Source organism: Aspergillus luchuensis, chromosome 1, assembly GCF_016861625.1.
Source record: "Aspergillus luchuensis IFO 4308 DNA, chromosome 1, nearly complete sequence".
NCBI classification, from domain to species: Eukaryota; Fungi; Ascomycota; class Eurotiomycetes; order Eurotiales; family Aspergillaceae; genus Aspergillus; species Aspergillus luchuensis.
Window position 1 is genome coordinate 2,869,123 of NC_054849.1, and position 20,220 is coordinate 2,889,342.

Below are 20,220 nucleotides of genomic sequence, written 5' to 3' on the forward strand. Positions count from 1 at the left end.
TCCTGATGCGATTTTAACCTTTTTTTGGCGTCCAGGATGACAGGCCAGCAAGCAGGGCAAGCAAACAATCACACGACCGTCACCCGTGCAAGTCAGTCAGCCTGTAGCCAGTGTCTTTATCCGGCAGTGTAGAGATAAAGAACCCGCCGGGACCATGGTTCAGCAAGAAGAGAACGAGGGGAAAGAAAAAAGAAAGGAATGAGGATGAACGAAGAAGGGAGGAAGGGAGAAGAAGAGGGAGAGAAAAGGGCGACGATAGGATGGAGTTTAAAGGGAGATAGGTTTGAGAATAATAAAAACAATAATCATTACAGGAAGACGGAAGAAGGTAAGAAGAGGAGAACGAGGCCAACGACAAGAAACTCAGCAGCGGATGGATGTGATGGGATCCATCAGGGAGGGTCGCCATATGCAGCTCGTCAAGCTCCGTCTGGCTGGTCCGGCCGTTCATCCCTAGATCCCAAGGAGTTCGGGGCGGAGTCCATGTAGAATTTTGGGAAAATTCATGAGAAAGAAAAAAAAAATTAAATAAAATAAATATTCAAAAAGCAAAAATAAAAGCGACATATCTCAAGGGCAGTTCCTGGCCGAACTGCAGGATGGGATCGTCGTGGTCATCATCATGGGCGGGAATAGCCTCATGAGAGTGACACCCTCATGCAAGGGATGGACCGGGGGGGTGTGGATGGTGGGTGTGGATGGTGTGTGGGTGGGCTTGCTGAGGGGCGCGCCATTAGGGGTGATTTCCGTTCAATTTTCGTCTACAATTACCGGAAATTCTGGTTCTGGCTCTGATTAGAATATTGATTGAATGATTTGGAAGTTAGGAAGAACAACATTTGACACAGAGGCTGAGAGAAAGATAGACATGGGAAGGTCCAGACATTGGATGGATGGGGGAAAGATCGGGTTAGGGCCGGGGAAGAATACGAAGCGCAATAACCAACAATTCTGGAGTCACCGAGTGATCCCAGCTTACTTGCTTGCTGATTGCTGGATTGCTGATTACTGAACCCCGGAAGTCGATCCTTTCCCTCCGTCAGAAATGGGATCTGAATGGTTCATGGCATGGCGGGTTTATTCTTAGTGATTCTTAGTTGGATCAACACTAATCGACTCAACTAAACCAACTAGTCGCGCTGGTCGTTGCCAGTCAAACAAAGAAACCTGGACGCCGCTTATCCCTGGTTGCCCTCCTCCACAGCCTTCATCCTTCAGCCTTTCAGCTTCCACACTCTTTCTTACTCTTTTTCTTTTTACTTTCTCATTTTCTGCTATCTACCTACCCAACTAACTTTGGCATTTCACGTTGCTTACTCTTCTATCCCTGTACTCGATTGAACTTAATTCCGCATTGGTGGCTTAACTATTCAGCATGTCCCCTAGTCTTTTGTCAACCAAGAAAACAAAAGAAAAGAGACGGAAAAATAAAAAAGAAAAGTCTGCATAGAAAAGTGACACACATACTCACTGTAGGGAATTACACAAGATAGATCATATTGCGGTATGGAGATCGCCTTTGACAGACCCTCTTCCCTTTTGCTTCTGTCCCTCTTCTCTGCACGCTTAGCGTGACCTAGTTTCCTTAGTCGCGTTGACTTACTCCCCTAGCTGCTTCTCTTCTTCGTTGCTTATCCCTGCTTCTTTCTTTTCTTTTCTTTTTCTTCCCTTTAGTTCAAAAAGGTACATATACTCTCCTATATGACAGGTAACACAGATAGTTTATCCAGCATGACATTCTTCTGGCTTCACCACAGGCCAGAATGATCAGTGTCGGTATCTACCTTCTCTCATCTGGGCAGATTGACAGCAACCAACCGACGAATGACGCCTCGGATTTCCTAGAACATTCCCCTAGCCTCAGCCACCCTACTTTCCAGCAGGGAAATCACTGCCGATGAGGTAAAGTAGAACTCATTTCTCTATGACAGGTCCATCCAGTCAGGACACGTGCTCCAGGCCGGTCTCGCTCTCAGCATTCTTTGGATAGGTCATCCCCAGCGTCTCACAGTCCACGCCGCGATACGCCTCGTTCCTTTCATCCTCCACTGTTCGTTCCCTCCGCTCGGGATACTGCTGCGTGGTCACGCCAGATAGCCCCATCGGAGTCCAGGCAACTATCCTGATGGCCCCCCCATTCGACCGGAGATAGCTCAGAGAATGCCAAAACAGCAGCTCCACATTCGTCCGTCGCGACAGAGAGATTGGGCAGCTGAATGATGCAACGGACCCGGGCGGGCATAGTTCGGACATCGTCGAATCGTGGTGCAGCTGAGCCTGAGGGGAGCTGAGCAGAATAGACGGTGGGGGTGGCTAGAGGCTGGCTGTCGCGGTACGCGCTGAATCTGCTATCTCATCAGCTCCACTGAGACGACAACTCATTCGATCGATCCACTCCAGCAATAAGCATGAGCTCATGATGAGGCAAGAGAGAATGCACCAAGATGCAAGTCTTCTGGAATCGTTCAAGCTTAGAGCCGGAGTGGGGCCTCTACGGCCAGGCTACCCACCGCCAGCATTCAAGATAGCGGCCCAGCATTCCACTCACGGGCATACCCGACCCGTTTCAGATCACTGTCGGATTGAGGCTGGTCCCATGGCAGCCAAGCCCTGCTGCTGCAGGCAATGCAAGCCAATCAGTGTCAGTAGTTAGCTGACGGCCTCCTCATTCAACCTGCGATGTCGCGGGTTTCGCGAATTGCCCGTTCTCGGGAATACGGAAGTCTAGATTTGATTTCCTGAGACTAGCACCGTTGGCAAAGCTAACTCAAGTGTCAATCTCCACCACTAACAATGAGAGATTAAAAATGACGCTAGCATCGTTGTATGGGATGTCTTACTCTCATCCGCGTTAGGCGAGCAGACAAGGTTTGGCAAGCATGGCATTCCTAACCCTAATACACCCTCCAGAGACATTCCCCACTAGTAGACTTTCCGAAGACTCGAGTGGCTGGCGGCAAGTGAGTATCGGAAATCAAAGTGAGTTTAGAGTAACATTTCATCATCGTCAACACGGGCATGCCACACGGCCCGCCCGTCCAATGAGGTTGAGCCAGTATTGCAAATATAGATAGTTGCTGCATTACTTTGGGGTCGGTCACGATTGAAATCAGGCTGAGATGACACCCTCACCGTGATACCAAGCGGCCGCTTGTGAGAATGATCTGACATTTGCTGTAGTAGTCCAGCTCTGTAGTACACATTAATCGCCTGGCACTGCTTGAGCCACAGCCAGACCCGTGCTGATGGTCATCATCCTTGGACGGAGAATGCGAGCTGCAGTATCAAAGCCAATCGAGCTGATCCCATGAGTGAACCGACCTGACCACGTGCAGCGATAGCCCCAGCAAACATGAAACTTCACACCCCCTCTGAGTGCTGGCATCTACTACTTCACATTCCATCAATCTGGTATCTCAATGGGAAAAGCCACCACTTATAAGTCCCCTTCTCAGGTGTACCAATACCGTCGTATCCCACTCAGTACAATAACCACGAACCATGAGCAGAACACGTCCTCTACTGACCAGACATATGTATCTCACCAGACCCGGTCTCCTTCTACCACTAAATCCCCTTCAACAGCGACTGAGTACCCCATATGTAATCACACATACATCCACAAAATAATACCACTAAGTAGCCCAAATCAAAACCCACCACGACCCACAATGACAAATCCCTCCGTGCCCCGTATTCGTCGCTTGTGTAACCAACAAATAAAAAACTTACGAAATGTTTGCGTCCCGGAAATAGCTAGTATCAATCAAAACATGGGGGAAGATAACTAACTAACTGCAGAGCGGTTGTAACCGATACGAAAAATTGGATGCAAATGCATGATATGCATGCGTGTGTGTATGTGTGCGTGGGATGTCATTACGGTGGTTGTAAATTCAAATACCTATGCACATTGTTTAGTGCTGGTTGGACGGGTATTTGCAGAAGAAGGTGGATGGTGTGGTGGTGATGGCAAGTATCTAGAGTGGGAGGGGAGATAAGGGGATGGACATTGCATGTATCTCAGGGGGGGAGGGGTGTGTGCTGATGTGGTTGTGGTTGTGGTTGTGTTTGATCTAGTGATGCTGGGGCTCGCGTGGTGATGTTTGTTCTACGGGTGTTTTAAGAGACATTTATTCTCTCTTTGTCGTTGATTTAATTCATAGGGCTCGCTCAAGTACAAAGTATGAATGGTTCTCTAAATAAGGCTATCAACACAGCAGATCCTATAAGTTACTTACTATATAGGTATCAACTAAGTTTAGCCGCCATCTCCATATCCCGCCTAGTCAACTGATCCCCTGTCCTCCGAATCGGACTTAACCGGCCCATCTTCCTTAACTTCTCAATGATCGCCTCATCCCCAAAGTGACTATTGTGCTCAAATTCCGGCTCTTCGGCATACGCAACCCGCGCCACATCAACCAACATCCGCGCCGTCATCCCAAACACCCGGTACCGAATAACCTGCGAGGCCTTCTCCTGCTCCTCCAACTGACTAACCGCTTCTTTCTGTTCCTCCGTCCTTGTCTTCGGCTTAACCACTTCTTTAGGCCGGACGGGGACGAAGAATTGATGCACTGCTCCTAGTCAGCCACCAGAATACATCCCAACAAACAAGAAAGCAAGCAAACAAACAAACAACCAGAAGAAGAACTAATACTTACTCTTCCAATTCTCTTGATGCCACTCCGTCCAAGCCCCCTTATACCACTCCATCGGATCCCCATCACCCCAATCCTCCATATCCCTACAGCGCAAGAAATTGCGAAACGGCGCCGTAAACACCGCCGCGACTTCGCGCGCATCCAGCCTCGGGATCAGCGAGACCTCAGGATCGGCATTCTCGCCCGTCAGCTCATCGAATGAATGCAGCAGCGCCACACATGGTCGAACGACTAGTTCCGTTCGCGCTAAATTGGCTGGGAACTCGCAGAGATGCTCGACCGTGAATGGCCGAGGTAGCTGCTCGTCGTGTTCGGGGAGGCCGATCTCCTCTTTGGCTTCGCGGCGGGCGGTTTGGATGGGCGTTTCTGATAGGGAGTCGGCGCGGCCTGTGTTTCTTAGTTTAGTTTGGGTTTGATATCAGTGTGATGTAGCATATAGCAGATAGCGTGGTGCTACGGTAGATCATAGGAAGATATCTGTCGTCGTACGTAGCACACATTACAGCCCTTTTAGAGAGATTGCTGTGCCATATGAGAACAGAAAAGAGAGTGAGGAGACAACTTACCACCCGGTAAAGCAGCCTGTCCAGCATCTGTCATATCACAATTAGCCACATTGCTCCACCTACAACACTGGATCAAGCCACTACCAAAGAAAAAAATGGTATGAAAGTATACTTACAAGAACTCAAAGTTGCTGCCCTCATCGTTAATACAACCCTCAAGTCCCCCTTCTGGTCCGCATACAGCAGCACCAGTACTGCGGCGCGGCGTGACAACGGAACCGAGGTATAAGTTGTTGGCGGGGGAGTGTAGTTTCTTAATCGGGCGATGGCTTTCTGCAATTTACATTGTTAGTTAAGCACTTAGTAACTTATTTGCTTACAGAGTGAGTGGGTTATTTTGGTTTGTTATTGATGGATTGAGTTTGGTGATGTTACGTCATTTGGTTTTGGGGGGAGGGGTGTATTATGTAGAGGAAAGGAGGGAGGTATATTATCAAAGCATAGGATGTAGGATGATGTACCTGTGAAGTTGGGTTTAAAGGGGGCATGGTAGTGGGATCTGCGACGTTGGGAGAGGTGTAAGAGTGGCTTTGGGTGCTGAAGGTGCGAGGGAGAATGATCCGTGAGGAAGAATAGAGTTGGCGGTGCAGTATACGATGGTGATGATGGTGGAGGAGAAGAGGAATTCGCATTGCAGGAGACAGAAGAAAACAAGGCTAGCATGTAAGGGGTCGGTTGATTTATCTATCGATTGGCTAGCTCGTTACTTGGCCATGTGTTGATGCAGGATTAATAGTTTAGTCGGTTTTGGTGGAGGTACGGAGGGAGTAACGAAAGTCACTTGATAGAGTTATCGGGGTTGTTGCCGAGGTACTTGACGGAGGAGCCGCTGACTGAAAAGTTAATTACCCGATGTCTTGAGCAATACAGAAGTTATTCGGTAGGTATATTTTGGTAAAGATTATAGTACTATCAATTAATATCCACGTCATATTTTTGTCCAGATCAACCGTCCAAGTCGACTAAGTAAGTATCTATTTCAGTGTCGGTAGGTCACAAAGAAAGAAGCCTGGTTTAAAAGGATATAAGAGACCCAAATTCGATGGTGTCCAACCACGGATCCCAGAAATCAAACAAGAAATGAAACGAATAAATAAAACAAACAAGCGAACAGAGTCTATCGTATACACAATAACACATGGGAAGAAAAAGAAAGGGAGAGAAAGTAGAGAGTATAGGGGTAGGGATCAAGAGGAGAAAAGAGATCTATGTCAGGTTCATCAACGCGGTACAAACGCCCTGTCGAAGCAAAAAGAGAGAGGCAGGTTGCGATTATTTCTTCTCTTCCTTAGCCTGGGTAGACTGTTGTGCCTCCTCGGCTTTCTCGCCCTCCTGGACGGCTTCGCTGGCCTCACCCGCTTGCGTCTTGTACTTGGCTTCGTACTTGACGTCTTCCTTGTCATCGATATCCTCGATGTCCTTAGGAGCAGAGACGCCCTTCTCCTCGTTCTCGCTGTTCTGCTCGTTCTCCTCCTCGATCAGCTCTTGCTGCTCTCTGATGACCTCCAGACGCTGCTTGTTGGTGGCGGCGCCCTCGGCATTGTGAACCTCAAGCTCGATTTCGTGGAACAGCTCCTCGGGGATACTGGACAGGACGGACTGGAGAGCCTCGATCTGGGACGACATCTCGGCTTCCTTACCACCCTGGGCGTAGACGTATGCGTTGCTCAGCACAAGAAGGGTGGAGGGGACGCCCTGCTTAAGACGCAGGTCCAGCCACATCGACATGTCCTCGCGCAGGCGAGCGGGAGACACACCGTGCGTGCGGATACCACGGGAGGCGCATGCCATCTGCAGTTCAGGGACAGACAGAGAGTCCACACCTTCGTGGAAGATAGCGCGGTCGTCACGCTTGATCTGGCGCATACGGTGGCGGATGTTGTAGCGGAGCATGGCGTCCGTTCCAAAGGTGTTGAGGTTCATGTACTTGCAGATACCCACCAGCTGAGGCCGAGACAGGTTGTCGAGAGTCAGGTCATCCTTGAAAATCTTGCACACCTTGATCACATCGTCGGGAGTGGGCGATTCTCCCGTGGTACGGATCTTCTTGAAAAACTCCGCAAACTCTTCATTCTTGACGGTCGCAGCAGTGACCGGGAGACCAGACTCCTTCAGTGTGTCCTTCAGGAAACCCGAAACCTCCTTACGTGTGGAGCTCAGGCTTAGCGCCTTCTTCTCGCGCGCCTTCTGGCCCTCGTAGGTGCTAGGCAGCATGTTCGGGAACAGCTTCAGGGCAATGGGAAGCAGCAGTTCCGCAAAGGGAATGATAACAAACATGGAGAAAGGCACAAGGCGACCCAGATCCTTGACGGTTCTTTGGAGCTACACACATATAATCATTAGCGGCGATCAATGCAGCGTATCCCATGCGGGCTGTACTAACCTGACGGTGCTCTCTGCGACTGAGTTCATAGCCAGCAGCCATCTTCAATGCCAATCTAGAACTAATTCTGACTTCCGTAGCAAGAAGCTTAGTACCATCCCAGTAGTGCTGGGCTTCCTTCTTGATCTTTTGTCCAATTGTCAGTTTCTTCGTCTCCTTCTTCTCCTCCTTCTTGCCATCAACATCCGCGATCTTCGCCGTTGTCAACTCAGCCGACTTTCCATTGTTCTGTGCAGCGATTTGAGACGAAATAGACTGTCCAGAGCTTGGTGCGACCCTCTGGACATCTTTGGAAGGCTGCACGTTGTCCGGGGGGAGGGGCTTCTTGGCCTGCTCTGCGTTGAAGCCCGGAGGGGGGAACGAGTTTGAGGAAGAGGTGGAAGAGGTCGACGGATCAGTGGCATATCCGCGCTGCTGAGGGACTAGAAGGGCGATTGCCGACAGTTGAGATGGCAGACCTCTGCCGTTGAATCGGAGGTTTGCGGCCGTCGACGCAGCCAAGGCACCGGAAAGTCGTTGCCGTGCTGCATGCGAACACTGAGTTAGCGATCAAGCAGTCAAAGTCGGAGCCCTTTTGGGCCTCGGATAGACAAGAGATTTCTGTTCAACTTACCGAGCAAATTAGGCCGCAATACTGCATTGCCGCGCACAAGGCTAGCTGACCTCATTGTAACGGACATTGCGGAAACCTAGGGGATCGAAATGCTCGGAAGATCGAGCGACTGCAGACGGATGAACAACAATACGGAGCAAAATGCGAGACGTGACTTCAAATGTGACACACTGAGGAGAAAGATATGAAAGAAATCGGAAATCACAAAAGTAAGACGAGGTGCTGGCGTGGTGTCGTTCGTCCCCCGAGAGTCTGGAGCAGAGGTGGCTACACACGTGACCGCGGCGACGTCGGACTTAAGGTTTGATCGCCGCCGAACGCAAAATGCGAGTCCGGCCGGCTTCGCTACTGGAAGCTTCGACTCCCGATTTCACCCCGATCGTGACTCAGTTCATTTCCCTAAGGATGGACTAACCCACTAGCTAACTATCCACACATTCATGTCATTAATTCGCTTGTAAAGAGCGTCTCGTAATTACGGGCCATATCACATCATCACGCAAATCTGAGAAATCCATCATATACTGTCATAAACAAAAGCAGAAAATGCAGCACAGGACATGCCAGACAGTAAGGAATGATAACAGATGAAGTTGGGTATCAACGAGAAACGGTTCCGATCTGGGTCGGATCCACAAGTCAAAGCTATAGGCAAGAATCAAGACTCCTGGACGAAGCAAAGGGAGCATTATGTAAGGAGCTTCATGTAACGATCGTCTCAAGACCTTTCCCGGATCCCAGAGTTATCGGCAGCTTGGCCGCTCTCTACACCAGTCGATTGCGCATCAAGAAGAGGGATCTGGCCAATGCCGACTTTGTCAGATCCGCCACTGGCTGATTCCTCGAGACCCTTGGCCCCGACTGTCGCAGCATTGTCAGATGACAGAAGCGTCGGGCTGGAAACCCCTTCCGGGGACGATTGCCAACGAGCGACATCCTTCTTCAGCTCTTCCAACTCCTTCTGGAAGCGCTTGCCGAAGACGTCAATATAGTATGTTGCGCCGTTGTGAACGCTGAGAATGAAAAGACCGGTGAGGAAAAGACCACTCGCCCACCGAGACCAAAACCACAGAGGGCAGGGGATCATGGTCAATATCGCGTACAAATACTGAATCAGCATAAAAGCCGGAGCCTGGAGCGATTCGGGGAGGCTCAGGACGACTTTGCCGATCCAGGTCTTGGCATACGACTTGCGGAGCCAAGTGAAGCTGGTCGGACGTCCTGCAGCAATCTTCTCGGCACGACGAACAGTGATAAAACAGTGGTACGTCAGCTGCCAAATCACGTAAGGCACTGTTGCCCATCCCATCATTTCCAGGAGGTTGAAATGATTGGGCGAACCCGGTTCACTGAACTTGATCTCGTAGATCGCTGGGAATCGATCTCGCAGCGTCTCCGCTGACGTCATATGGACGAGACAATGCAAGGAAACGGGTGGCATGATGTGGATAAACAGACTACCCTCAAGTCAATGGTCGTTCAGAATGGCATCATAATAGCGAAGCTTACCTGACCACCTTGTCCATACTGTGGAAAACCATCGAGTTGCGCCACATGGCAATCGCAACGGCGTTGTTGCCGAATACCAAGCAAAAGGTGCTGATAAACAGCCTCTTCGAGCCAGGGAAAACCCAGAGGCTGAGCATACAGAGCACATTGACAAAGTAGCATAGATCAGCCAAGAAATAGTGGTAGCCCTTTTTGTGATACCGGTAGTATCTGATAGGCATGAAGTAGGCCAGCTGCACGCTGAACCAGATGTAGAAGTACTCAGGGAACCCTCCAAGGAGGTAGCCGCTCACGAGGATGTTCATAACACCAGCGATGAAAGAGATCTTCTCACGTAGTGTCACAGTAGCGGTCGCGTTCCACTGTTTCCCCAGGCGTTCCACGCCATCTTTCATGCGACGGCGGTACTTGTCTAACTGCTCATCGGCTGTTGGAACCCGTCTCTTCCATTCGCCCACAACACGTTCCTTCGCGTTAATGGAAGTGTGCTTGAGCTTCTCGCGTTGTCTCTTGACTTTGTCCTTTTGCGCGTTGAGTGCTCGCTGCAGCCTTTCCAGCCTTTGTGACAGAGAGAGGTTATCAAGCAGGTCGAACACCGTCAGTTGGTCTAGAGGCGGAAATGTCTCCCAGTCATCATGGTACGAAAAGGACGGGTTGCGCGACAGACGCCCAGGTGAGGCAGGCGGCGAGTAAAATGTATCAGGCGAGTTTAGCGTCTCTTCCGTTTCAGAGAGATCGTAGGCCGTGGTGGGATGCAAAGCAGGCGAGCTACTGCTAGCCACTGACTCTGGCTTCCTAGCATCAGAGGAACCACCGTCTTCCATGATGAGCCTCTGCTGAAAGGAAAATATCGTGGGACCGTCACGGGAGTGTGGATAAGGCCGGCTGAGGAAGCGTCCTATAGTTAGCATCCCCATGTTGTTTAGAATAGATTATAGCCAAGCTTGGACTAAGAGGGACCGGTGTTGCACCCGGGCAGAAAGGTAGGGTAGATCAAGGGGCGAGTGATGGGATAAGAAAGACAGAGCAGGAAGTGATCCGAAACGGATGCGGATTCCTTATCAATCTAAGGCATGGTGGACGAATCCGTAGATGACTTACAAACAAATGCGGCGAGGTATACTGTATTCGAACCAGAGGATGGAATTCGGACGACTGAGTTTCTGGGATGATAGGGCGCAACCAGTGTGCTTCAACGCTCAGAGCGCATGACCGTAGAAGTCGGGGAGCAGAAGGAAAGATGCAGGAAGTTGAGAGCAAGTTGGAAGGATGAGGTTCTCCGTGTGCACGCGTTGGAGCTTGTGGTTGGCTGCTGCTGACTTGTCGCGACCTTGCCGTTCCAGACCGGCGATCATCTATCCTGACCCACCTGCGGAGTGCTGCAGCCAATAGAAAATTGTTAAACTCTCCACATGATTTGCCCCCATTGGATCCCATGGTTCATTTGTTCCGTTGCGAGGCTTATAGTGGATTACATGCCTGAGGCGGTTGCCATGCTTTCTCGGGCATCTTCAGGGTCTCTCGGGCATTTCGCTCTCCTCGCATTTTATTGTGTACACACTCATTACTACTCCTTTGTGTGCTAAGAAGCCTCTGAGTAGTTAGCAGCTGCTAATGTCACCATACATATTGATTGTCTGTGCTCGATCTATGATCGGCTAGACATTTAAGCTCTACTGCAACTATGATTGCTGGGAACTCGTTCCTGTCGGCACCTGAACCCGGATTCTGGCTTTCTGCAGTACTACTCTATAGTAGTGGCGAAGACCTGATACGCTCTCTCGAGATGTTCCTGTCCCCTGGAAATTATTACTGCTTTCGGCATAGGCATAAAGCAGGGAGTAAGGTACCTAACAGACCCTGCCATGTCTCGCATCATTGGCTATAGTCTATATAGCTGTGGACATGGCGATACTGACTCGATTCTTGAGCTAATCATCAGGGATCTGTCTGGCGCCATACATATTTCAAAAGACTAAGGACCGGCCGTGCAGTTAGTTATAGCAGCTAACTCTCGCGGCCCCTTGAACACCTGGCAGGTGCTGTACTACCCCGCTTCGTGCAGGATAAATCACTCAGTAGTAATTGCAGCAACCCAACACAAATCAAAAATAGATGGTCTATGGTATCTCCCCTTATCAAATTGTCTTGCTTCTCCTATATGCAACGAATAATAATGACTGTCAGTAAATGATTGATGACCACCTTTCCTCGCTGATTTGCACCTTGTCCAGAAAATGAAATAATACAGAAAGTTGTCTATATCACAAATAGTATGTATCCGCCACTTGCGCCAGCCACAGTGCCGCTGAACTCCACGTATTCAGAGTACAGTCACTTCCTCAAACATGCAAACATGAAACCCCCCAAAAATATTGTAATACATAGGAAAATATGCAACCGCAAATGGAGGGGTGATCCAGATTTCGGCATGGCTAAGACCATTCAGTATATACAGAGCGTCATTTGGAAAGGGTCCCCGCCGTGCGTCGTTCGGTGATTTGCCACATCAGTATCCGTTATACGGGAGTGCCGTATGAGCCGGTGGGAGGCTCCAAAATCCAGGCTGGTGACTTTCTTCAGCAGATGAAGTGGCCATTTGCTGGCTACCAAAATAATCCGGCATGCATGAAGCCTCGGTGGGATGGATATCCCTAGAAGCACAGGACCCCCCGCTGGGTTCACTCCCTGACAGCATCGGTGCAGCCATGTCTGTTGAGTATGTAGACAAGCCGCTTTCCAAGGAGCTCTTCCGACTGATGGATGGGCTGGATACCGGCGAAGGAGGGTAGCAGTAGTCCTGATTGGCGGAGCGTTTTGTTTGGTGATTCACCTCCATTGGTGGCAGGCGCCGCTCGTCGGAAGGTACAGGCATGTCAGTGTGCGATTTGTTCGTGGCGGCTTGCACTTCACTCTGGTCCCCAGGACTCTTGCTTCCCTCCGTCGCTTTGGGGCCATCTGGCTTGTTGTTCATAATCGGAAGTGACAGTTCACGAGAGTTGTTAGTTGTCTGGTCCCGTAATTCAGCGAACAAGAAGTCCTCATCCAGATGGACATGAGAAACGTAGATCATTGTGTCCCCGCCTATAGAAAGTGTTAGTCACTTGGTGTTGGGGTGTGGCTTCAGTTCCCTAAGGTATGGAAGCGAATGCGTACTAATTTTGCCCTCCATGTACAATTCTTCCATATAACGAACGTAGTATATCTCATCAAGAACTTGTAGACGGCTCTCGGGCTGAATCTGGCGCCGCACGTCTTGTCCAGCATCCTTGAGCTTCTCAGCGGTGATTCCTCGACTCTCCTTCAGTTCACACAGAATATGAACAAGCAGCCTGATTCTCTCTGAAGAGAGAGATGATACCAGTAAGTATTCAACTCTCACGATTCAACCCGATGGAAGCTAGGAGCATCTTACCGGCCTTTTGAAGATGGTCGGGCTCTTTGTGTGTCACCCCTGTAGGCCACCATTTCGGCTTAGTCAATTCAGAATCCATCTTCTGTGATGATCCTCCGGCAGCCCGTCGTCCATTGTATGGGTGGTTGACCTGCTTGCGCGGTTCCACCAATTTCACAAATGCTTTGGCGATAACCCTGCAGTTTAGCTGTTGGAAAGCTTCGAATGCCTTCTCATAGTATCGTCGCACAAGATCTGTTTGCCCTAGTCGAAGTGCTGTGCGCCTTAGCGACGGTGTAGGTGAAGCGGAATCCAAATCAAGTCCGATGCCCGAGAGTTCATGTCTCAAGCTACGCCTGTGACGCTTGTTTTGCAAGGACTGCCATTCACAGGGAATGAGGCCGGTCTGTCGTGGGAGGCTTGGCTGATACCATGTGTGCTGTAGGCCGATTGAAGGACTGGACAGAAGCATTGGCTTCCCCGTGACATCGCCGCTCATGTGACTCAAGGTGTCTGATTCAAGCAGGAACACGCCTTGGTTACTACTTCATCCTTGGCTGGCTCGGTTTTACAGTTGCGAAATCACTTACTGGAATGGAGACTCTGCAGGCTGGGCTGCCATGCTGTAGTCACCGACTTCAGAAATCGGTCCTGCACGTCGTCTGTGAAGATTGCCTTTTCGCAGCCTGCAATGGACGGCGACGCTTCTATGCGAAGGTCCCCATTGTGATCAATGCAAAGCATAGCGAAGTGCGTATAGCGGAAGTTGACTGCGGATGATGCACGTTGCATGTCCTACCATGACATGACATCAGTTGGATGATCCATCCTAGTTCAGACTGGGGAGCTTGTCCTTACTGTGTGGCTCGCCTGAGCAGTCATATCGTGATATGATAACATCTGATGCTGGGCTTTATTAGCTTTCGTGGACTGACCTATCGCAATGGTAGCACGGACCGGACTTGTCATACTCTACTATAGGAAGTCAGTGTCGAGCCGAGTCGCCTATGCTCACTCTTTACCGACTACCGACAATGATAATGGAATGGATAGATAAATTCAGATACTGCCACCTCACATCAACATTCAAGGAAGCCAATGGGGAGTTGGCAGCTTAAGAAGTTTCGTGTGCATGATCTTCAAGGCTCGGGCGACGGCCTATATAGGTCTGGAACTACCAAATATAACATGCCGAGGGAAAAAGAAACAAGTTCCTTCGGAGTTGAAGACCGAAGGGCAATTACAGATGTGGACAAAAGTACGTTGGTCAACATTCGGCCATTGGATCATGTCATGATGTTCAACGCGGCCTTCTGGCACTTATGACGTGCAAACTAATGCAAGGAAAACAAATACATACAGAGTCTGACCATTTACTGTTACGGACAACGCTCTATCATCTAGTCTGTTTCCGTTGCCATGCGTGCATGGAGCCTAGCCATGCAGCTCCCTCTGGTCTTTCCCGTTTGAGGCTTACGTCTGGCTGCCTTAGCCCCATCGCCTACGGAGCAGAGGATCAGTGTATTTAATGAGGGCTCGAGCGACAGTGGCAAATGCTTGTTTTGTTATACACATGAGTGGACAGCTACAGATATGACACTCGTACTCATCCTCTGTTTTTTTACGTGGTTTTAATCAGTTCCGCAGAAAGAATGGTTGACCAACAGAAAAGTTACTTCTCTGTGCAAGGGTAAAGATGGGCTCAAGTCGAGAGGGGAACTAGGCGAATAGGTGCACTCCAAGCATCGAACGACTCCACTAAAATCTCAGGTCAAGGTCATTGGGTTCCGAAACACAGTGACGGCCATACAGTTCAAGGATCATGCATTTACGCTCGGCCTGGTTAATTTTCGTGCTGTACATGCCAGACTAGAACCCCCTTGGCCGGCAAGCTAATTCAAGGAATAGACTCATCTCAATTTACCAATCACAGGCGTCTCTGGGGTACAGTAGGTTGGCATATTTCTTTTGACGCAATAGCGCAGGCTAGCTGATACATGATAACTACCTTCGGGATTTGCAGGAGCCAATACACCGTATTAGGCAGAGGCAAAAAGTCACATGGCAGTGGAAGTACCCGGAAGTTACCATTGAAGAGAGATTATAGGTCAATGCAGACTCTTGCTAGCTTCTCATAGTGCTACGGCGAGCCGTGAGTATGGTGCCGGCTTCGCTTCTTCCTGTCATGCCCAGAGCCCGCAGGTCAGACTGAACTCTGAGTGACAGCTAGATTGGGTTGCTCAAATGAAGCCTAGCCACAAGAAGACTAGGATCGGCGTTCCGCCAGTGGGAATAATTCCTTTGTCAAAGTCCTCACAATTAGACTTTGCCGATACTGCCTCTCTCGCAGTCAGTGCGGAAATTGCGGAGTTTGGGCGTAAGACCTCAAGGACCACCCCTAGAGCCTGACCGCCGATCGCAGCCATACTCTGTCAAGTGCCAACGGCAACCATATTAGATTCTCATTTAAGGTTCAACTGTATCGCGTTGGAGTGGAGAATCGATCATAGAGTGTCCTGGCTGCCGCACTATGAAGCCAAGACAACTCTACAACCCTTCAGTCTCGCAAACAGACAGTCCAAGCGGGAGATTATTTTCGCGACTAGAAGCCTAGGAAAATACGTATCCTGGTTGTTTGGGAGGAGTATTTTGCTATGTCTTACACGGATAATACATCCATCACTGACGATTGGGTCCGGTATTTCCCCCCATTTCCATTACTTGCGGAGCCTGCGTCAAGAACGGCTAGGCAGAAAAAGTCAAGTATTACAGCACACGGGCCCCTTGGCTATCGACTCGCGATTTTGACCAGCCTGGCAAGCCACGGTGGACCGATGATCCACAGAATGTTTGCGTGGAACGCTAGCCACTAGCCGGACGGGGTCTATTCTGTAGGTCACCTATTGAGCATCAAAAACACACACACTGACAGATAGAGAATGAAAGGGGGGAGAGCGCAGGGATCCATACCCATTACCATAGTGCGTAGCGGGGACATCCCCTCTATAGCGCTTCTTCAGCTCTTTCCAGTCTCTCAATTTTAGCTTCCCGAACCTTCACTATTAGGGCGCTTGTAGGAAACATGCAGACGGTGAGACATCCGCCTACGTACATCGTCCTGCAAACTTGCTTTCTTACCTGGAAACCCTGCATGATGGCTTGCATGCTTCAGCCCGAGTGAGCCATGACTACGGGGTAGAGAAGGGCAAGACGATGGGCAGCGAAGCAGAGCATGCCTCACGCTAGGAAAATCCACAATGCTCTGCCTGGCGACAACAACCCTTCTGGTTAACTACTACTGCCCCAATGACACTCGACCAGACAGAAGACCATGCTGCAGTCTAACCTTGGAATATTAATTAAAGGCTAGGTCAGAGTCCGAGCACTTGCATGAATCGATCCATCAGGCGAGTCCTGGTACTCCGAGGAAGTGGGATAGCCGTCCGTCGCGCCACCACTCAGCCCGGCTAACTGGGCCGTGGCTTGGGGGAAGCTACGTATCAACCCGCTAACGCAGATCATTGACTAGCTGTACACCGATTATTCGATCAATAGAATTCAAAATCTGTCGCAGCGGGAGACATGGTACAACCGACCATTCTTTACCCCCATCAAGGTTACATCTGTCTCGCCATCGGTCGACAGGTCTCTCGCAAACGCCGTACCGGGAGAGTTGCCACCATCCACTTTGTTTATTTTTAAACAAATCGAGAACTATGTGCTCTGAGTTTCCGACTCTGGAAGATATCCTCCGAACAAATTGATGCTTTGTTGGATTTTTAAAATGCCCTTTTCGGCTGGAAAATCATGGTTGCCATCAATGAGGCAAATCCGCGAGTCTCAGATGATTCCCACGTACTCCGCATCAGTACGGAGCCGGCTCGGGGTTGATATTTCCTCGTCTGAAAGTGGCAGATGGAGCTGATCGTCAAGTTGAAGTGAGGATTCGGCTTCTTCTCCGTACCGCTTGGAACATAATGATGAAGCCGCCGATACTTCGAATGGGAAAGACTGTGTGCTCCAGCAAATGCCCAGGCTTGAGCTACACATCCGCATCTAGAGAAAGGCTAAAAACCCTCTGGAACTTTATAGTATTTCGTAATTACCAAACCCAGCTTTCCTCTTCTGTTCTAAGCACCATTTGGATTATTATGATCTAACAAGGTTCAGACTGGCTATCTTTTCCCACGGATGCTAACCGCGTGGGAGCCGCATCATGAATGATACGGAGGCCAGAGTTCCGCGGATAGATATCTTCTACCATGCATACCCTATTGTTACAGCTTCTTCGGCCCACACCGGATGACCTTTCACAGACTGAGGATTGCAGCGCTGGAGTAGGGGATCTCGATCTCCACGACCCCATCGTCGCCCACCGAGATCGCCTCTCCAATCGTTACGTTCTGCAATCGAACTGGCTTACCCTGTGCCAGCTCGTAATTGTAAGACCAGCCGTCCCAGGTGATCCCCGTGATGGCGTTGCTGCCGTTCGCCATCAGCCGCTGCACTGAAACTGAGTCGGAGTACACCGATCCAGATGAAGGCAACTGGAACGTATACTTCGCGCTGGGTCTGCTCTCCACTTTCTCTGCTATCGAATCGGTTGAGGTGTAGTTGAACTCCACCAGGTTGATGACAGCCACTCGGACCAGAGAGTCATTCATGTACGCGGCATATGCGGCTTCCGTATCCGCGGCCAGCGGGAGATTGACAATTCGGACATCGTCTCCGCCGTGGAGCATGGCCGCCACCATGGCATTGCCGTAATACGGCGCCTTCGTGCCTATGGATGTACGATTCGTTCCCACTGGCTGCCAGGAGATGTAATTGTAATTACTTCCCTGATGCATATGGGTTCGGCGGATGTTCTGCGAGGCGCAGTAAAGGTTGAAGTCTACCCCCCAAAGTGCAGCCCCGAATGAATTGGACAGTCCAGGCGCGCCCTGGTTGTACAAAGAGTTGGTCTCGCCCAGGATATAGGGGATGCCCGGGGTCAGGTTGTCGTTCGACAAGATACGTGAGACGTTGACCTGTTGTGCGACGCTTTCCACCGTCTTAGTATGGTTCATTAGCGTATTCTGCAGTGTTACTCCCGGCTGAGTGGCGCCACCGATGTAGCTGCATCAAACGCGACCTATTAGCCAAAGTCGACCTGTGCTCCATCCTTTCGCGTTCAGAGTACAATTGGGGCTGGGGGCTGGGGGGCTTGGCCACCACCAAACTCACTTGTGTTCGGAATTGAGGGCAATGTTCCGGCTGTTGTCTAGGCCTTTCTCCCACGTCACCACGGGATTCAAGCTGTTGGTGACCCCGGCGAATGAAGGCGCAATGTACTTTGAGTCTGCGAGCTCCGGACACGCCTCGACCAATCTCTTCTCGATCCGCGCTGTCTTGTTCAACCACTCATTCACATAGTCTTGTTCCGTCCAGTTCGCCGGTCTCCTGATGCCCTGTGCGGACGTCTTGTACAAATCCGGCTCATTCCCCAGTTCCCAATACGCCAGTTTCCCTCCCTCCAGAGCCTTACACGCCACCGGCACGGATTCTAGCATGAGCTCTATATCTGTCGAGCTATTTTTCCCCAGGTTGAAACCGTGGATGAACTTTGTTCCCGGCCAGGTGAAGTACGACTCAAAGAAGGCGGGGCCAAACGATAAAATCAGCGGGTAATCCGTCGAAATGCTGGTAATGTAGGTGGCATTGGTGGCTGCTCGTAGGTTCGGATCATACAGGGCAAAGTCTCTGCGTGATTTAATTAGATTCCTACCCCTCCTTCCCCTCTTTGCCTAGATGGGGAAGACAGATTGACACGTACTGAGTGTTCCCTCCAACACGGATGTACGGCTTTGCGCCCTGCAACTCGGCCAGATTGTCTAGCAAGTGATTTGAGAAGAGATTCGGATGTGATAGGTTTCCTGAGAAGCATCAAAATGGGTCAGGACTAATAGTACTTATATATATAATCAACACATTCCCCTCGCAAACTACTACTGATGTCACAACACAACCAATAGTAGTATAGTAGCTATCTCACTAGTACTCAAGTAGTACTACTATTGAATGAGATAAGAGGGATTTGGCATACCTGCAAAATCCGGAAAGAATGCAAACTCAATAGAGAAGGAAACAAAAGGATGCAAGACCGGCAGAGCTGCATCATCCGGAACTGACGCACTCAGACTGATTGATGATGAGGTGCTCCTTTCATCTTGGGAGGTCGGACGAGCTGCAATGCTGTGTGCAGCTCCAAGTAGGAGAGAGAGCAATGTGATTGGACGATGATGCATTTCCGTGATAACTTTTTCGATAGCAGTCTAGCTTAATGGTGGCTTCGTTCGAAGATATAATTTTAGTATCAATAAATAGTCGTAGTGATAAGTGACTGACTATATGACCAAAATATGAGTATATATCATCATTAAATATATATCCTCACTGCCTCGGAGAAGAAACGCATAAACTACTCCACATCCCATCATTACTACTTAGCACTTAAGTAGTACTCTTCTAATAGCTCAAATCCCGGGGTAGTAAATACTACCTAATTAAGACCACTTTAACCGGCGGGGTCGGGATAGCACCACCACCAGCCCTCAAGACCCTGGATGAACTGAAACCATCTATTGGAGGGTAATTGGCGGCGCGGGGGAATTCCCTCCGAATGTGCGGGGATGATGAGAGGGGAGACACAGTTGGAACTGTAATTCTTGCTGTTTGCTACGTAGTGAATGTAGATCTATACCTTTTTACACCTCTATGTTTGATTGTTCTTGATGGAGTCGGGTAATTGTTCGGTAGGTGGGTAATAAGGGTTCGTTTGTGAAGCAGTAGTTGAATTAATTAACCGCTCAGTATGTAGAAATAATGAACACACTCCATGGCATTAGCATTACTATCCGCAAGGGCCAAGGAAAGCTTCTGAATGCTTAAGCACATATAGCATATATTTATCTTTTACTGAAAATGTAGTATCTCATACTAAGAGCACTCCCCTCCCTAGTAACATCTACACAAAATCCTCCCATGAACCCTCCTCTCCACAAGCGCATTGACTCTCCAACAATCCTGCGTCCCTTTTTCTCTTCTGA

The 20,220-nt window shown here is 49.8% G+C and overlaps 7 protein-coding genes across 7 annotated transcripts; all 7 read right to left on the reverse strand.

Moving 5' to 3' along the window:
* Positions 1-79: 79 nt before the first annotated feature.
* Positions 80-451, reverse strand: AKAW2_10988A (uncharacterized protein; the record flags this gene model as incomplete). The annotated part of the gene is made up of 1 exon (XM_041693300.1): positions 80-451. One exon carries the CDS (start codon positions 449-451, stop codon positions 80-82), a length of 372 nt encoding a protein of 123 aa, XP_041537708.1.
* A 1,490-nt stretch (positions 452-1,941) lies between these two features.
* Positions 1,942-2,253, reverse strand: AKAW2_10989A (uncharacterized protein; the record flags this gene model as incomplete). Its single annotated transcript, XM_041693311.1, has 1 exon — positions 1,942-2,253. The coding sequence occupies one exon, from the start codon at positions 2,251-2,253 to the stop codon at positions 1,942-1,944; it is 312 nt and encodes a 103-aa protein (XP_041537709.1).
* A 1,998-nt stretch (positions 2,254-4,251) lies between these two features.
* On the reverse strand, positions 4,252-5,865 carry AKAW2_10990A (NUDIX hydrolase; the record flags this gene model as incomplete). Its single annotated transcript, XM_041693323.1, has 5 exons — positions 4,252-4,580; positions 4,668-5,054; positions 5,234-5,260; positions 5,350-5,506; positions 5,695-5,865. The coding sequence occupies 5 exons, from the start codon at positions 5,863-5,865 to the stop codon at positions 4,252-4,254; spliced, it is 1,071 nt and encodes a 356-aa protein (XP_041537710.1).
* Positions 5,866-6,505: 640 nt separating this feature from the next.
* On the reverse strand, positions 6,506-8,296 carry AKAW2_10991A (MRS7 family protein; the record flags this gene model as incomplete). The annotated part of the gene is made up of 3 exons (XM_041693334.1): positions 6,506-7,555; positions 7,617-8,140; positions 8,230-8,296. The coding sequence occupies 3 exons, from the start codon at positions 8,294-8,296 to the stop codon at positions 6,506-6,508; spliced, it is 1,641 nt and encodes a 546-aa protein (XP_041537711.1).
* A 651-nt stretch (positions 8,297-8,947) lies between these two features.
* Positions 8,948-10,562, reverse strand: AKAW2_10992A (glycerophosphocholine acyltransferase; the record flags this gene model as incomplete). Its single annotated transcript, XM_041693345.1, has 2 exons — positions 8,948-9,686; positions 9,739-10,562. The coding sequence occupies 2 exons, from the start codon at positions 10,560-10,562 to the stop codon at positions 8,948-8,950; spliced, it is 1,563 nt and encodes a 520-aa protein (XP_041537712.1).
* Positions 10,563-12,247: 1,685 nt separating this feature from the next.
* AKAW2_10993A (DUF2841 domain-containing protein) lies at positions 12,248-14,101 on the reverse strand (the record flags this gene model as incomplete). The annotated part of the gene is made up of 6 exons (XM_041693356.1): positions 12,248-12,822; positions 12,895-13,080; positions 13,154-13,645; positions 13,723-13,927; positions 13,991-14,038; positions 14,090-14,101. The coding sequence occupies 6 exons, from the start codon at positions 14,099-14,101 to the stop codon at positions 12,248-12,250; spliced, it is 1,518 nt and encodes a 505-aa protein (XP_041537713.1).
* A 3,341-nt stretch (positions 14,102-17,442) lies between these two features.
* On the reverse strand, positions 17,443-19,419 carry AKAW2_10994A (glycosyl hydrolase family 79 C-terminal domain-containing protein; the record flags this gene model as incomplete). Its single annotated transcript, XM_041693367.1, has 4 exons — positions 17,443-18,250; positions 18,359-18,874; positions 18,948-19,047; positions 19,218-19,419. 4 exons carry the CDS (start codon positions 19,417-19,419, stop codon positions 17,443-17,445), a joined length of 1,626 nt encoding a protein of 541 aa, XP_041537714.1.
* Positions 19,420-20,220: the final 801 nt, after the last annotated feature.